This window comes from Antedon mediterranea, chromosome 10 (genome assembly GCF_964355755.1).
Source record: "Antedon mediterranea chromosome 10, ecAntMedi1.1, whole genome shotgun sequence".
Classification (NCBI taxonomy): domain Eukaryota; kingdom Metazoa; phylum Echinodermata; class Crinoidea; order Comatulida; family Antedonidae; genus Antedon; species Antedon mediterranea.
Genome location: NC_092679.1, coordinates 15,050,228 through 15,065,252, shown reverse-complemented (window position 1 = coordinate 15,065,252; position 15,025 = coordinate 15,050,228). Strand labels below are relative to the sequence as shown.

Genomic DNA, 15,025 nt, shown 5'->3' with positions numbered 1-15,025 from the left:
AGTTATCAAATGACTAAATATAGGTAATATAACTTGAATATTACATTTCTGATATTTTTATTCAACTTCAGATTTTTATTTCAATGCTATAGCAAAAATTATCCACCGTATATCCACCACCTTTTTTCACCGTCTAGGGAGTCACCAGACATGTTATATATTACATTAGGTTAACTACCTAACTACTGAAAAAAAGTCTTCCTGGTTTTTATGGAAGAATTTGGCCAAATTTTGTATTTGACCATATTAAGGGAAATTCATGTTTTTTCGTCTTGATTTCTATTACAAATATTTGATTTATGTACAATTAACCAAATATATTTAAAATTCATGCCTGTACCTGAGCTAGCATTATTATTGTTCAAGCATAATCACTTGATTTTGTTATATGTGGTGGTAGAAATTTCTTGTTACCAAAAAGTAATCAATATGGCTTATGACTTCTAGACTGTCCACTAATAATGTAAGTTTAATATATGACTTTGTATGTATGACTTGCCTCACTTTTTTCAGAGTTTGTTTGTACTAACACAGGTAATTAAATACTAATTGAAAATATAATTATCAATTTCAGAGATCTGTCTGAAATTATTCATATCAAAGATCGACAAGAGGTACTGCACGAAATAAAGTACTCACCAGATGGCAACCATCTAGCCGTTGGGTCAAATGACAACTTTGTTGATATCTATGCAGTCACGCAAAAGTACAAAAAGGTTGGTCAGTGCTCCGGAAGCAGTAGTTTTATTACGCATCTTGATTGGTCAAAGGATAGCAAGTATTTACAGACCAACAGCGGTGCAGCTGAACGTTTGTTTTACAGGATGCCAGGTAGTTTTTGTTTATGTTAACACACAGTATGGGTAGCCTAAATTTTAAGTGTAAATATGTATATTGACACAATTTTTCCCCACACCTCTCACTATTAAATGCGGCGCACAAAGAGGTGCATTAAATATGTGAAAATTCAATATGTTACAAATTTGTAAACAAATGCACCATGACCAGCCGTTCTTTTGCTAGAATGGTACACAATTCACAACTAGTTCACCATAAAGTCGATCACAATTTTCGCACAATGTTACGTGGATAGGTTGCCCATGTAGACCACATGATCAAACGTATGTGTCTTGAAGTGTTCATGCAAGACATAAACTATTCATAACATGTGCATGGCAATATGTGCGATTAAATTGCATTGCACATTGGATGTTTCGCACGGAGATCCATAATTCATGTAGGTTCCCTGGCTTCTAAAGCTCTGTCTACACAAACTAGTTTGACAAAAAAAGTGTGATGTGCCCAAATCACATTTTTTTGTCACATAAAGTTTGATAGTGTAGACAGGGCTTAAGATTTTTAAGGCATCAAAACAATTGCCAGCATTACCAAACGTTTTTTTTCTATAGCTGGAAAGCATTTGACAAATAAAGAAGAAATAAACAGTATACACTGGAGCACATTTACTGGTGTTCTAGGGTCAGAGGTCAATGGCATATGGGCTAAGTACACAGATACGAATGACATCAATGCTCTGGATGCAAACTTTGGCAGTGAAGCCTTAGCTACTGGTGATGACTTTGGATTGGTTAAATTATTTCGTTTTCCAACTCTCAAGAAAGGTAAAGTTTTTTCGAACAATGTTCAGAAATATGTATAATGGACCAATGTCTTCACATCCTATCTAAGGATTACTGTATATAAAGTGAGAAAACAGAACTCCAACAAGCCAGCAATCATGCCTTTTTGCCTGGTAATTTGATTCATTTGTCGGGGCAGGGGATGGCTTTATATTTTTTTATTTTGAGGTTGTTACATGGACAAAATTTAGTACTAAATTTATTTAATTTTTAAAATAAAACCTTTTACTCTAATTCCATTGTTTTCATAAAATAGGAGCAAAGTTCCGCAAGTATGTTGGACATTCAGCACACGTAACCAATGTGCGTTTTACCCATGATAAGGCAAGACTTATAAGTACAGGAGGTGGTGATCATTCCATCTTTCAATGGAACTTTTACCCAGAGGGAGTAAGTCCTGAAGATGGGCATGGACATGACACAGGTAGGAGTCGTCTACAGATAATTCAATCGTAAAAATTGAGAATCATATTTTGACCTTTAAGCTATGTGAATTTTCGAACATTGTATTTAAACTTCAGGTCATTGAAAATTATTCATAGGAGAAGCATTAACCAAGGCAATCTAACAACAGGACACTGAGCTCGCCTATCCAAGATAGGAACTTGTAAAAGTCCTTTGACCTTATGTCTGACTGCAACAAATACCAACAAATACTGTACTATGTACATTTTCTCCGTGACGTGCAGTGTCCCTTAAGGGATGTGGAATTGATTGTGTCACAACCACAGACAAACCATTTATGTCCGAAGCTCAGCATTCTGTTGTTAGATTGCCTTGCATTACCTATGTGATAATGAATGCTTCTACATCATCAAGTCAAAACTTTTCTTTTTTGTTGCTTTGAATAAGGTTTCGCTGACTCAAATAGTGAGGATAGCGATTCTGACATGTCAGATGTTGGTGAAATAGATTCTGACATTGAGAAAGAGAAACAAATTGACTACAGACGACCGGTGTACAAAGATGATTTGAAAACTTTAAATCATAAAAATCGGAAGGGGAAAACCAGTAATGGTACCAAGAGAAAGAAAGCTCCCAGTGAAGGCATAAAATTAGAGTTTGTGCACGGGTAAACTTTTTTTTCTGTTTTATGATTGCGGGTGTTGTGTCGACAAAGACGAAACAAGCGTGCTGATGATGATTGTATTGACATTTATGTACAGAGCTATTACATAAACCTCGTTTTTATTAAATCATTTGTATCCAATAGATACATATTTTCAATTTTTTACACATACAATTTTTAAATATATAAAATAGTGTCGCTAAATTACCCCACATTCAACGTATTATACATGGATGCATTGCTCATTTTATTCAGATTCAATCTCTTTAAAATACTTACAGTATCTATTTTTGTAAGCAGCAACTCTCGTTTTAACTTGTCTTTCAAAAGTAAACAAACCACTCTTGTAAATAATGATTTGGTTGTCTCTTTAGATATCGAGGCTATGATTGTCGAAATAACTTATTTTACACGCAAACTGGAGAGGTTGTCTATCATGTTGCTGCTACCGGTATTATATACAATCGTGACACTCACACTCAACGTTTCTATTTAGAACATAACGATGATATCCTATGTCTTGCCATTCATCCACTCAAAGATATCATTGCCACTGGACAGGTACTATTTTCTCTTTTACCTCCCATGTCCCAAGACTACTGTACTTCCCTCAGGATAACTGAGATAATTGTTCTATCTTGTAGTTGTCATAAGAGTGTATTTGGGAAGTTTTCCTAAGACTTACTTGTCTAGGGATATGAAAATAAAATAAAGTCTTGTTATGAGACCTATTTGTAGCTTTTCTCAATACTTATTTATTATATTTATATTAATTTATGTTAGTTCACAAGGTAAACTATAAAATTCCTTAGTTTCCTCTCTAAATTTTTAGGTTGGAAGAGATCCCACAATCCACATATGGGACTGTGAATCACTAAAGACGATGTCAATACTGAAGGGGCAGCATCAAAGAGGAGTCTGTGCTGTGGACTTCTCGGGTGAGTGTAAAGCACACATACCTTTTTTATGGTAGTACTAACGTTAGAAGATGTAATACTACTGCATTTAGAAGAGTAAAATTATTGATATTAATAATCTATGTGTGAGTGAAATTTAGAGGTGTGAGTATGTTAATAAAATGAATAGTGGTTTTGATTGATTTGATTGACGTTTATTTTTAATTTTTGTTTCTTTTTGTTTTTAGGGGATGGGAAAAAACTAGCCAGTGTGGGACTAGATGATAATCACTCAATTGTAGTCTGGGATTGGAAGAAAGGAGAAAAGTTAGCCACAACGAGGGGTCACAAGGACAAGATATTTGTCATTAAGTGGAATCCTTATGTTCATGACAAACTTGTGACAGTTGGCGTGAAACACATTAAATTCTGGAACCAAACTGGTAAGAATTAATTTATTGACAAAAAATCAGGTTTCTGAAGAATCATTGGACTTATGTTACAGTCCATGGTAAACAATTTAAATTACAGTTTAAAAAAGGATCATAAAGGCCATCCAGAACCTATTTTAAAATTTGAGACACCCTACAAACGAGTAAGTAAGTAAACAAAGTGAACCACTGAAAGGAAGCTCATTGGGAATTTATGAATGTATTTTCATTTGGAAGAAGAACATGTTAATTATATATATATATATATTATTTGAATGGCTTACTTACTACAGCAAGTAGGAAACCTCCAATGTTATGCATTGTATTTTATTCAGGCGGTGGCTTTACATCTAAACGTGGAACTTTTGGCAATGTGGGTAAGCTGGACACAATGATGTGTGTAACATACGGTAGGTCACCAGAGATGACTTACTCTGGAGGTGGCAATGGACATATCTACATCTGGCAGGACGTCACTCTTGCACGGACCATCAAAGCCCATGAAGGGCCTTGCTTCGCAGTACATTCCTTGGATAAGGTAAGTCTCCAGACATACTGTACAGTGAACATGACAAATGTCAAGTACCTTGTCAGTCTAAAGTTTATGAAAACACATTAACTATGTTAAGGAGATTTAAAGTTATGATAGGCATGAGTTATGAGAGGTATAGGTTTGAGACCTTTCTGCTCCATATTCCATGTATGCTCAAGCAAGAAACTTCTCATTCTTCGGACCAAATGTAAGGCAATTGGTCCTGTGTACATTCATCATTGCATGTGAAGATTATAAAGAACTTGGCACATTACTCAAAGAGAGTAAGGGATTTTCTCTTCTCAGTATGCTGATTATGGCACTATATTGGGCCTTGGGAAAACATTTTTGTATTGAGAAGAAACAATTTAATCTTTGCCATGTTTCTTATTTTTGCAGGGGTTTGTTGCAGGGGGTAAAGACGGCAATGTAGGTCTCTGGGATGAATCCTTTGAACGTTGCCTCAAGACGTTTTCTATAAAGAAGAACAATTTAGCTCAAGGTTCAAAGGGTACTCTGGTAAAGGACTGTCCAGCTGTCCGGACGGTCATTCTCGGACATGGTCATATTCTTGTAGGGACTAAAAATGGGGAGGTACTTGAGATCGATAAAAGTGGACCAATTACAGTTTTAGTTCAGGTGCGTAAATTCTTCTACAATATATAATTGATAAATCAACATTTTGCATGCATATTTTCACTCACTCAATCACCCACACATTCACATATTTTTCTGGTTTTATCTATGAACGTAGGGTCACATGGAAGGAGAGTTATGGGGCCTAGCATGTCATCAATCAAAGGAAGTATGTGCTACTGTCAGTGATGATAAAACACTACGAATATGGGATCTAGGCCCAGAACACAAACTAATTAACTTTAGAGTTCTCAAGCTAGGAGCTAGATGTGTTGACTTCTCACCTGATGGAAAAGCCATTGCAATTGGTTACAAAGATGGTAAGTATTGAAATTAGCTCATTTTATATGTGCTTACAAAAAGATTATGGTGGGTTAATGCTAGACATTTTCAGTTGGTAGTGAACCAGCCTGTCTACACTCTCAAAACAACATTAGTAGGGTTTCTAAGCACAAAAACCTTTAATTTTATGATAAAAGCATCAGATTTGGCATACATGTTGTATACCTGTTTTTGTTTGATTTTAGTAAATTTGATTTAATTCTATTATGTCTTAAGCTCTGTCTAAAATATCAAATTTTATGTGACAAAATTGATGTGCCCATGTATTGAATTGAATTGAAATATATATTTATACTGGGTAACCTCTTCAGTCAAAGACTGGTCTAACAGAGGGCCCAGTTGGTGATCAGTGGCTGTGATGTACTAATACACCGGGGTAACCCCCTACTCGTCTCGAAAGATGTACTAGGTTCTTTAAAGTGCACACGAGCTAGATGTGTACACTGGACCTACGGTTTATAGTCCTTATCCGAGAAGACTCGTTCTACCACCAGAACCATGGAGTGAGTGAGCGTCGAACCCCTGCCGATATTATGGCTACGTAATTACGGTTCCACTGTCTTAACCGCTCGGCCACTTACTCATGATGATATCGTATCACTACTATATTTGTTCATGTCTCCAATATATTTGGTCATCACACTTAATTTGATAGTGTAGACAGAGCTTATGTTCACACAGATAGTAAATACGTAGGAGTGGCGAAGTTCCATGTACTCTGATATACCACTATAGCTGGGATATTTCAATTGTCACCATATTGTTTCTCATCTTTTAGGAAGCTTCACAGTTGTAAATGCTGATACTTTAGATGACATCGCTGGTTATCATCACAGAAAAGAAGAAATATCTGATATCAAATTTTCCCCAGGTAATATCAAGTAATCAATTTGTTAATTTTTAAGTTATTGATATTTGTTTTTAACAAGAACTATTATATCACCATTTTCTATTATTTCTTCTTTCCATTTAGCTCCAGGAAAATATGTTGCAGTTGCGTCACATGATAATTTTGTGGATATTTACAGCATTATGGGTAATAAGCGTGTTGGTACGTGCAAAGGTGCATCAAGCTACATAACACACATTGATTGGGATAACAATGGTTAGTCAGAAATTTAATTTATTATTTTGTTTGGAATTCATTCTTGGAAAAAAGTTAAACAAGTTCAATGCCCTCATCGAACTATGCATATTGTGGCCTCTAGTACATAATAGAATAAATCAAAAGCTTATTCTGTCGTTGGCCCTCACCCGGACCTTGAAATTTACCAAAACTGTGTTGAAGAATCGGATATACATATCCTATTGTCCCTGAGACATAATAGGTTGTCAAAAATAAAAACTTCTATTAACAGGTGTGCATATGACCAAAATAAACAAACACATGCATGTTATCTATTTAGTCTTTGTGACCTTACATTTCTTATTTTACTCATCATTCACAGGGAAGTTACTGTTGGTAAACTCAGGAGCGAAAGAGCAACTCTTCTTTGAAGCGCCAAGAGGTAAGCGGCAGACATTACGTAATGCTGAAGTCGAAAAACAAGATTGGGTGTCATGGACGTGTGTCTTGGGACATACGTGTGAGGGCATATGGCCAGCTAAATGTGATGTTACTGATGTTAATGCAGCTTGTCTTTCTCATGATAAACGCACACTTGCTACAGCTGATGACTTTGGCTTTGTGAAACTCTTTGAGTGGCCTGCTGTGGTAAGATTTAATTCCTTTTATTCAAGTGATGATGACACTGATAGGGTTAGCTCAACGTAGGGCTGAAATGGACCAGAAAACTGGGGTAACCGCCTAATCTTTCCAAAAGATGCACTGGGTTTTTTTTATTTTAGGTGCGTAAATGTTTCATTCTACCAACAGAACTATGATACCGGAACCGGATATCATGGATGTGGTTTGCCTGTCTTGACTGTGTGTCCCTGTCCTAACCTCTTGACCACTTGATAAATTGCTGGTAATAATTTTACAAACATATTTTACTATTAAATTTAATTTTCAGGGAAAGCTAGCCAAGTTTAAAAAATATACTGGACACAGCGCCCATGTAGCCAATGTTCGATGGTCAGCTGATGACAAAAAACTTGTGTCTGTAGGTGGAGCAGATACAGCTGTTATGGTCTGGTCACACGACGGAGCAGGTCAGAGAGCAAATCCATGTGGAAGTAGTGATGATTCAGACACAGATTCTGAAGAAGAAGGAGGTAAGCTTTTTTTTAAATAATTCTATGCGAGTTCAAACATATAGTTTGAACCATAAAATTCCAAATGATAAAACATAATTAGACAGACCATATTGTAACAACATATTGGGGATGTACAGCAATTTACAGCAATGGCTGTACGGCGAGCGCGTGCGGCGATATCCTTAATCTTGCGATTGTTCTGAAATCATATGTACATTCTTAATACGTTGTAAAAATATGGTCCTCGGTCATCTTGTCCTTTAAGTCAATTGATAAGGTTGATTTTATATGCTAATGAATTGTTTCAGTATATTGTATCCTCTCACAATTGGTGATACTTTGTAAAATTGTGAGGTTGTAAAGGCTGATAAATAATGCATGAAAATAAATAGGCTTTTAAGTATAACAGCTCTACTGTACTGTACAGTAGGGAAAAGCCCTGAGCCCTGTAATCTTACCTAAAACATTTCAAATGGAAGAGTCGAATTAATTTTTAGAACTGTAGGTGTGTTATTAAACAAATAATGAATGTTTGTATTCATGGAATTAAGATAATATATTCATTTGTTAAAAGATAGACTGATCTATACAATTCAACTCCACCTCATCAAATACCTGTAGACCAGTCAATCGATCAACTCATGAAATATTATCTCGATTCTACGCATTAACATTCATAATATTTACTATGAAAACTGAATACAACATTATTATGTATTTTTTAAATAATACCAGTACTTAACAACTTTGCATCAATTTAGTTTTAATACCAATTATTTGTAACATACTGTACTTTATTCAAAATTAAACAGTTTTTTTCAGTAACATTTACAACACATGTTCACAACGGCTGGTTTTTGTTGTTAGTATTTATCTTTAACTTTCAAGAGCTTGAAGCAAATGTTTTCATATTACAATGTAAAAACATCAAGTTTTCAAAGGTTTCATCTGACATTGTCTGGTAGTCTTTTTGTTGCTGGATTTGAGCTGCAGATTCAAACATGACCTCGGCTTCACTTGAGATTGCAGGAATACATAACACATTCTGAGCAATCTTTGCTAATGTTGGATATGTGTCTTTGTTCTGGTTCCAATAGTCCAAGGTACTTGTGTTAAGACTGACATTGCTTGCATTAATGTAGCTCTTTATTTCTTGTGTAAGAGATACAGATGACCCTGATGCCTTATCAGGACCTTCTGTCATGAAATCAAATAGTTTTCTCTTTTTTGATGGAGTTGTTTCAGAGTCAGTTTCTTCTGTCTTAATAGTAACTCCATTTGGGAAGCAAGAGTTAATTTGAGTTCCTTTCTCTTCAAGAAGCTGCATACATTTGATAAGATCATTTTCCTGACACCAGTTACACTTGAAACGAGGATCAAGCACGGCAGCTAGTAAATACGTCTCATTAAACTGATAAGATGCAAACCATGTTATGGTGGATTGATTTAGCTGCTGAACAAGCTTTGAAACATAATTCACTCTTGCTGTTTGTAGAAAATGTTGCAAGCCACGAATACATGGAATCACATAACCTACGGAAGCAGTACTGCTCTTCAGAATGTAGTCTGTAGCATCCTCAAAAGGTTCTAACACTTCTATGAATTCTTGTAAAAGAGCTTGGTCTGCTGCTGTGAGTAACATGTGCTGCAAACCTGCTGATTTGATGTTCTCTGGCAAACTCAACAGCCATTTCAATTTTTTAAGTTGGTGATTCCATTGAACAATATTACTTTTTTCAGTTATTGGTCTGGTTGCTAAAAGTTCTTCAGAAATATCTGATCCTTCAAGAGCATTAAGAATAGAGCATGCTTTTGCTAGAACCACCTTCACTTCTCCAAGGTCTCCCATTCCATCCAAAACACACAATTGTAGTGTTTTGGCAAATGATGGTAACCTTTCAGGAATAACAATAAATTGATCTGGGTTAAAATGATAGATATTATTACTCTCTGTATTACTGTCACCTTCAAAGCAATCAGTGCTTCCCTCAAATCCTGCCAACTCCACCTTCAGAGACTTCATCTCATTGAACGTGCCACCAGTTGTGACATTCTCTATCTTGTCTGTTAAGTTAAAATCATATAATGTTTCTTGGTAAATCTGAAGAATCTCCTCATTTGTGAAGCTAACTTGAGATCGCTTGCATACCAGAAGTGCTGTGTATGCTTTCCATTCGCTTATGAACTGTATTGTCATTCCAACAAATGAGTAATTTCTGTGTGACCACATGTCAAAGGTTATGCAGACTGACAAGATATTGTTTAACTTTTGAATGATATTAGTTTGTATCTCAGCTTGCTTGTTTGGAATATGTTTCGATGCTAGTTCTGATTCAGATGGCAAAGTACAAGAAACATTGATAATCTTAACAAATTCTTTAAAGCTATCTGTCTCTAGAACCCGTAATGGTAAAAGGTTCTCTGCCAACAAGTACACTGCTGCATCTGCTAATGAATTTTTGGGATGTTCTTTACTCTCAGGCATATTGTTAGTCTGTGAAATGCGTGGTTGTCTGGATTCTCCATTAACAGATGATATATGCAGGCTTTGAGTTGTACTTGTACCTGATGTCATTGGGTTGCTCTGGTACATTCTCTGCATGTATGGAGACACATAATTTGAAATATTTGTAGACGGGTTATCAGCAGCTGGCAGTGTGGCAGTGCTTGCCACCTCTGATATCATCACTTGGCGTGAAACATTTGAAATGCTAATTCCATCAGGAGTGACATTGTTGCTAATTCTCATATTAGAAGTATCCATTGCTCTGTAGAATGAATCTTTCTGAGACATCATGCCTGAAGACTTATGTGTTATCATTTGTCTTTCTGATTGAGTGACAGGGGTTCTGAACTTTGGCCTACTGCGGTTGATAGGCTGTAGACTTTTGTTGCATGAAGACAGGTAGGCAGCATACTGATCTGTGTGTCGTCTCTAAAAGAAAAATATGAGAATTTTATTTAATCTTTCAGTAATTTACATAATGAATCAGGATTCAATCAATTTTGATATTGAATGAAATGAAAAATGAAATTAAGTTATGCAGAAATAAAAAATAATTAGTCCACTTAGAGTATATGAACAATAATTTAGTTTACTCCATTCTACTTTTAAAGATACATGATATTATCTCCATGAAAAAAAAGATTAATAAACTTTGAATAGAGTGGTTCATTTTGGAATTTTAACTAAGTTATTCCTGTAGAAAAAATGAGAGAAAAAAATGATTTCCCTAAAAAGACAATATAAATGATTAAATTTAACCAAAAACCCATTGTCTGACAGACAATTGTTTTGATTTAGATTACTGGTTTATTTTTCGATCCAAAGTCAAGTGAGTAACTATTACTGTATGTGACATTAAAATGGCATATTCAAAACAAAATGTTCAGGAGAATATATATTTGTATATCTGTAAACATTTCCTTTTTCTTTTAAATAACCAAACTTATTTTGCATACAGTTGGCCAACAGTAGGCACTAATTATTTTGTGGCTGAACTGAACTGAACTTTTATTGTATCTCTTTTAAATCAGAGGCACAGTCTCAATGAGATGTGCAACAAGTTTACAGTGAAAAATAATACATACACACTTAAATATAAATACAAAACAAGAAATTAGACATAAGAACAAAATTACAAGAAGTCTGATTTATTGAACTGTATCATAGTACAGTAATGCAATTCTTTCACTTATATTACATGTGAACATTTTCTTTTTTTCTCCAAATCACAATAAATTATTTTGTGTTTAATACATTTTCATAGCCACTGATTTATTAGGTATAGCAGTAATTGCAATTTAGTACTTGACATTTAACTTGAGTATTGAGGATTTCCCTTTTTCTAAACCACAAAACTTTTTTCTGTAATATTTATTAAGAAATTATTTTGCATACTGTAGGCAATGATTTATTACATAGGTTTTGACAGTAAACAGACACATTCATTGATTGATAAGTCTCCAGTTTGTTGAATACCACTCCCCCAATCTCCTTAATGGGACAATACTTTATCCATAGACCTATTTGTTACAGCTTTTGTACGCACCATATTCCTGAATAAGTTATTACTCCTTTAAAATCAAGCCTGCATGTCATAAAATACCCATAATCTGAATATACATACTATTTTAGACAATGAATAATAATATTTATAAAACACTAAGTATATTCTAAAAGTTACTTACTTTTAAGTGGGTCAAAAGATTTGATGTTGTCTTGGTAGACGCAGAAATGAACAGCAGACAATGCTTGCACTGGGCTTTAAAATTCCCCATAGAAACTGAGCTACCCTCTGTGCTATAATGCTCAAATATCTTAGCCTTGGTTGGTATAGCTGCATTAGACTCTGATTTTTTACTAACAATATCCATGTTGTTAGGTAATATTCCCATAGAACTCAAAGCCTCCATATTTATGTTGTTAAACATTATCTTCTTGTCTAAGGAGAGGAATAGGGATAATTATTAAACACAAGGGCAGCTACATTGTTGGCTTGTTCCATTATTATCACAGGGATGTAATACAACTTTCACCTATTGTAATTGTTAATTAAAATTGCCTTTAGGACATAATACTTTTAAATTATACACATTTATGTTCATAAAACATTTCTAGGTATAAGCATGATAGTTTGCAATGTTGATTTAGGGCTAAATTTAACATTTTATATTATGTAATTGATAGTAATTGAGAAGAAATTACCTGGAAATGATATTACTCTTAACTCAATTACTGCTTGCAGTGCATCGTGGGATAGTTCAACTACTCAGCATTAATTATATGCATGAGTGAGCATGAACTACAACTGCTTTTCATGATGACAATTACATGTAATGCTGAGTCGTTATAATGAAAATATCCATTTTATTCCCGTAATACTGTGTGGCTGCAGATTTTTTTCAGACATATTAAATGTACTGAACATATATTCATTATTATTACTATAAAACAGATTAAATTATTACTAAATTAATAGCAATTGCTTAATAACTAAAAATGGTATATCATGGGTTTATACAATATAGTATGTATTTTCTATAAGTTGGTACTATAGTACTAGTAGTATTATAAATAGTTTTTATTATATTATTATAAAGAAATTATATTAAATTAAAACTACAAAGAAATTTATACAGTACATACAATACAATTAATACCACCAGTGAGATGAATAATTTATATGTAATTAATTTTTAATAGTCATGTGTTTTGAAAATAATTCTAATAACTAAATATAAGTATTATTATGTAATTTTGTACAAAACTCACTATGTAAATGTTATCTCCCACTACTTTATAAAAGTAGAAGCAGTGTGCAAGAGAGTTATACTTTTGTTTTTGTTTCTTTGATTTTATCAATTTGTATTGTAAGTTTTTACAATTATTATTTTAATAAACCCTATATTTCTGTATTATACTCAGGGTATGATAGTGATGTCCAGCGAGAGAAGGACATGGACTATAGTGCAAAGACGTATAATAATCCTATTAGAGAAACAATTGGTGTTAAGCCCCATTTACAAGAATCCTTAGAGGATGAAAGGTAAGGTTCTTTTTTATTCATAACCTTTGTCATAGTGATTGTGTTGTTTTTGTATTAACAAAATGCCTTATTTCATATTTTTTTATTTTATATCAGGGGGATTACCACCTATCTGATGATAGGACAGTGATTAATTTACTATTGGTAATTCTTGGCCACATTTGCCTAAAGACATAAGACATAACATTTAAAAAAAATTTGAATAAAACTGTAGTTTTACACTGTTTGGAATTTGTGTGATTTTGATTTATTAACAGTTTTTTCATTTCATTGTTAGACCATCTGTAAATCGAGGTTCTTCTAGCCGACCCCCGAAAGTGAAGAAAAATGAAACGGACACTGGCAAGAAAAAACGCCCTTCCAAAGTCAAAGTAATTATTTGGATAAATATTTTATTTTGATACACAAATTATATACATCTTCTACCACTAAATGAATTTTCATTTTACTAGAGATGGAAACCTCCACTAACAGTGGAGAAAACGAAGCAAACATTTAAAAATTAAGCATTTTTTACAATAAAATAAAAACGAATGAACTATCATAAAATATATCAAAGTACAATTGAAGAGCTACTTAACATAAAATAAACATATGGGGAAAAATAAGAAATTGTGTGTTTTTTTTCAGGATTTAACGTTGGAATATATTTATGGTTATCGTGGATTTGACTGTCGCTGTAACCTTCACTACTTAAATGATGGCACAGATATTGTCTACCATGCTGCAGGGGCAGGCATTGTGCAAAATCTTGAAGCCGGTAAAAACATTTATTGTCTGTGTGTGCTTTTATCTTCTAAATGCGCAGTTTAAATACTTTTCTCCTTGGGCTTAGGCACTAGAAGTAGGGAGGCAGGAAGACCAATTGACCACCTACAAAAATTAGGCTTTGACGACCAACAAATTGTCAATATGTTCTTATCACGTTGAAACTCTGATTCTCGTCTTATCACCAGAGTAGGCAGCATTGGGCCTGGTTTGACTTGCATCTGGCAATATCAGTTATAATATGGGGCTAGCGTCCCATCAAGCATTTGATTTGATTGCAGCTCATGCATCAATTATCTGCCTTTGAAGTGTATTGGCTCTCTTGTTAAGGTAGGCACTGAACGAGAGAAGCCCTTGATCAATGGTAGAACCAACCAAGGTGCTTTAAACAGTCTTGGCTTAGTTTCGTGCATCATACAGATGAATGTAAGATTAATTGACATTGTTGTTTGCTACAAATGTTGGCCACAAAAAAATAATAACCAAAAATTAATCTAATTTTTGTTCATTTTAACTATAGGAACACAAAGCTTCTATTTAGAGCATACGGATGATATCATATGTCTCGCTATCAACCAACATCCAAAATGTAAAAACATTGTTGCCACTGGTCAGATTGGCGACACGCCTTCAATCCATATATGGGATGCCATGACAAAGAAGACAATCTCCATCCTTCGTGGATTTCACACGAAAGGTGTCTGCTCGCTGAATTTCAGCGCAACCGGTAAACTACTGTTATCTGTTGGAATTGACGAGGATCATTCAGTAGCAATATGGAGATGGCAAGATGGTAGGTTTTAATGAACAATTGTTAGGTATGGTGATTTAGATTGTTCTTGAGACAGGAGTGGAAGAAAGGGGCCTAGAGCTCTGTCTACACTATCAAACTAGTTTGACAAAAAGTGTGATGTGACCAAAAATGGTAGTAATATGATATCATCATGTCCACATCATATTTTG

At 34.4% G+C, this 15,025-nt stretch overlaps 2 protein-coding genes across 2 annotated transcripts in view; one reads left to right on the top strand and one right to left on the bottom strand.

The window, feature by feature from the left end:
• LOC140061355 (echinoderm microtubule-associated protein-like 6) overlaps nucleotides 1-15,025 on the top strand; it is a 33,115-nt gene that overhangs the window by 6,486 nt on the left and 11,604 nt on the right. Inside the window, exons 8-25 of the mRNA XM_072107865.1 lie at nucleotides 575-831; nucleotides 1,410-1,622; nucleotides 1,897-2,064; nucleotides 2,493-2,712; nucleotides 3,084-3,270; nucleotides 3,542-3,647; nucleotides 3,854-4,048; nucleotides 4,372-4,574; nucleotides 4,968-5,207; nucleotides 5,323-5,524; nucleotides 6,325-6,417; nucleotides 6,520-6,651; nucleotides 6,995-7,260; nucleotides 7,562-7,763; nucleotides 13,174-13,294; nucleotides 13,572-13,665; nucleotides 13,925-14,054; nucleotides 14,583-14,855. Coding sequence (XP_071963966.1) covers nucleotides 575-831; nucleotides 1,410-1,622; nucleotides 1,897-2,064; nucleotides 2,493-2,712; nucleotides 3,084-3,270; nucleotides 3,542-3,647; nucleotides 3,854-4,048; nucleotides 4,372-4,574; nucleotides 4,968-5,207; nucleotides 5,323-5,524; nucleotides 6,325-6,417; nucleotides 6,520-6,651; nucleotides 6,995-7,260; nucleotides 7,562-7,763; nucleotides 13,174-13,294; nucleotides 13,572-13,665; nucleotides 13,925-14,054; nucleotides 14,583-14,855 — 3,302 coding nt within the window. The remainder of the gene's footprint in view (nucleotides 1-574; nucleotides 832-1,409; nucleotides 1,623-1,896; nucleotides 2,065-2,492; nucleotides 2,713-3,083; nucleotides 3,271-3,541; nucleotides 3,648-3,853; nucleotides 4,049-4,371; nucleotides 4,575-4,967; nucleotides 5,208-5,322; nucleotides 5,525-6,324; nucleotides 6,418-6,519; nucleotides 6,652-6,994; nucleotides 7,261-7,561; nucleotides 7,764-13,173; nucleotides 13,295-13,571; nucleotides 13,666-13,924; nucleotides 14,055-14,582; nucleotides 14,856-15,025) is intronic.
• On the bottom strand, nucleotides 8,558-12,181 carry LOC140061354 (zinc finger BED domain-containing protein 6-like). Its single transcript, XM_072107864.1, has 2 exons — nucleotides 11,937-12,181; nucleotides 8,558-10,680 (listed from the first exon to the last, which is right to left on the bottom strand). Exons 1-2 carry the CDS (start codon nucleotides 12,177-12,179, stop codon nucleotides 8,629-8,631), a joined length of 2,295 nt encoding a protein of 764 aa, XP_071963965.1. The 5' UTR covers nucleotides 12,180-12,181; the 3' UTR covers nucleotides 8,558-8,628.

Bases quoted from the DNA above. Each gene is read 5' to 3' on its own strand.
- LOC140061354 (XM_072107864.1), bottom strand. From the start codon at position 12,179: ATGTTTAACAACATAAATATGGAGGCTTTGAGTTCTATGGGAATATTA. The intron at 10,681-11,936 runs GTAAGTAACTTT...TTTTTCTTTTAG, and splicing joins ATCTTTTGACCCACTTAAAA to AGACGACACACAGATCAGTA.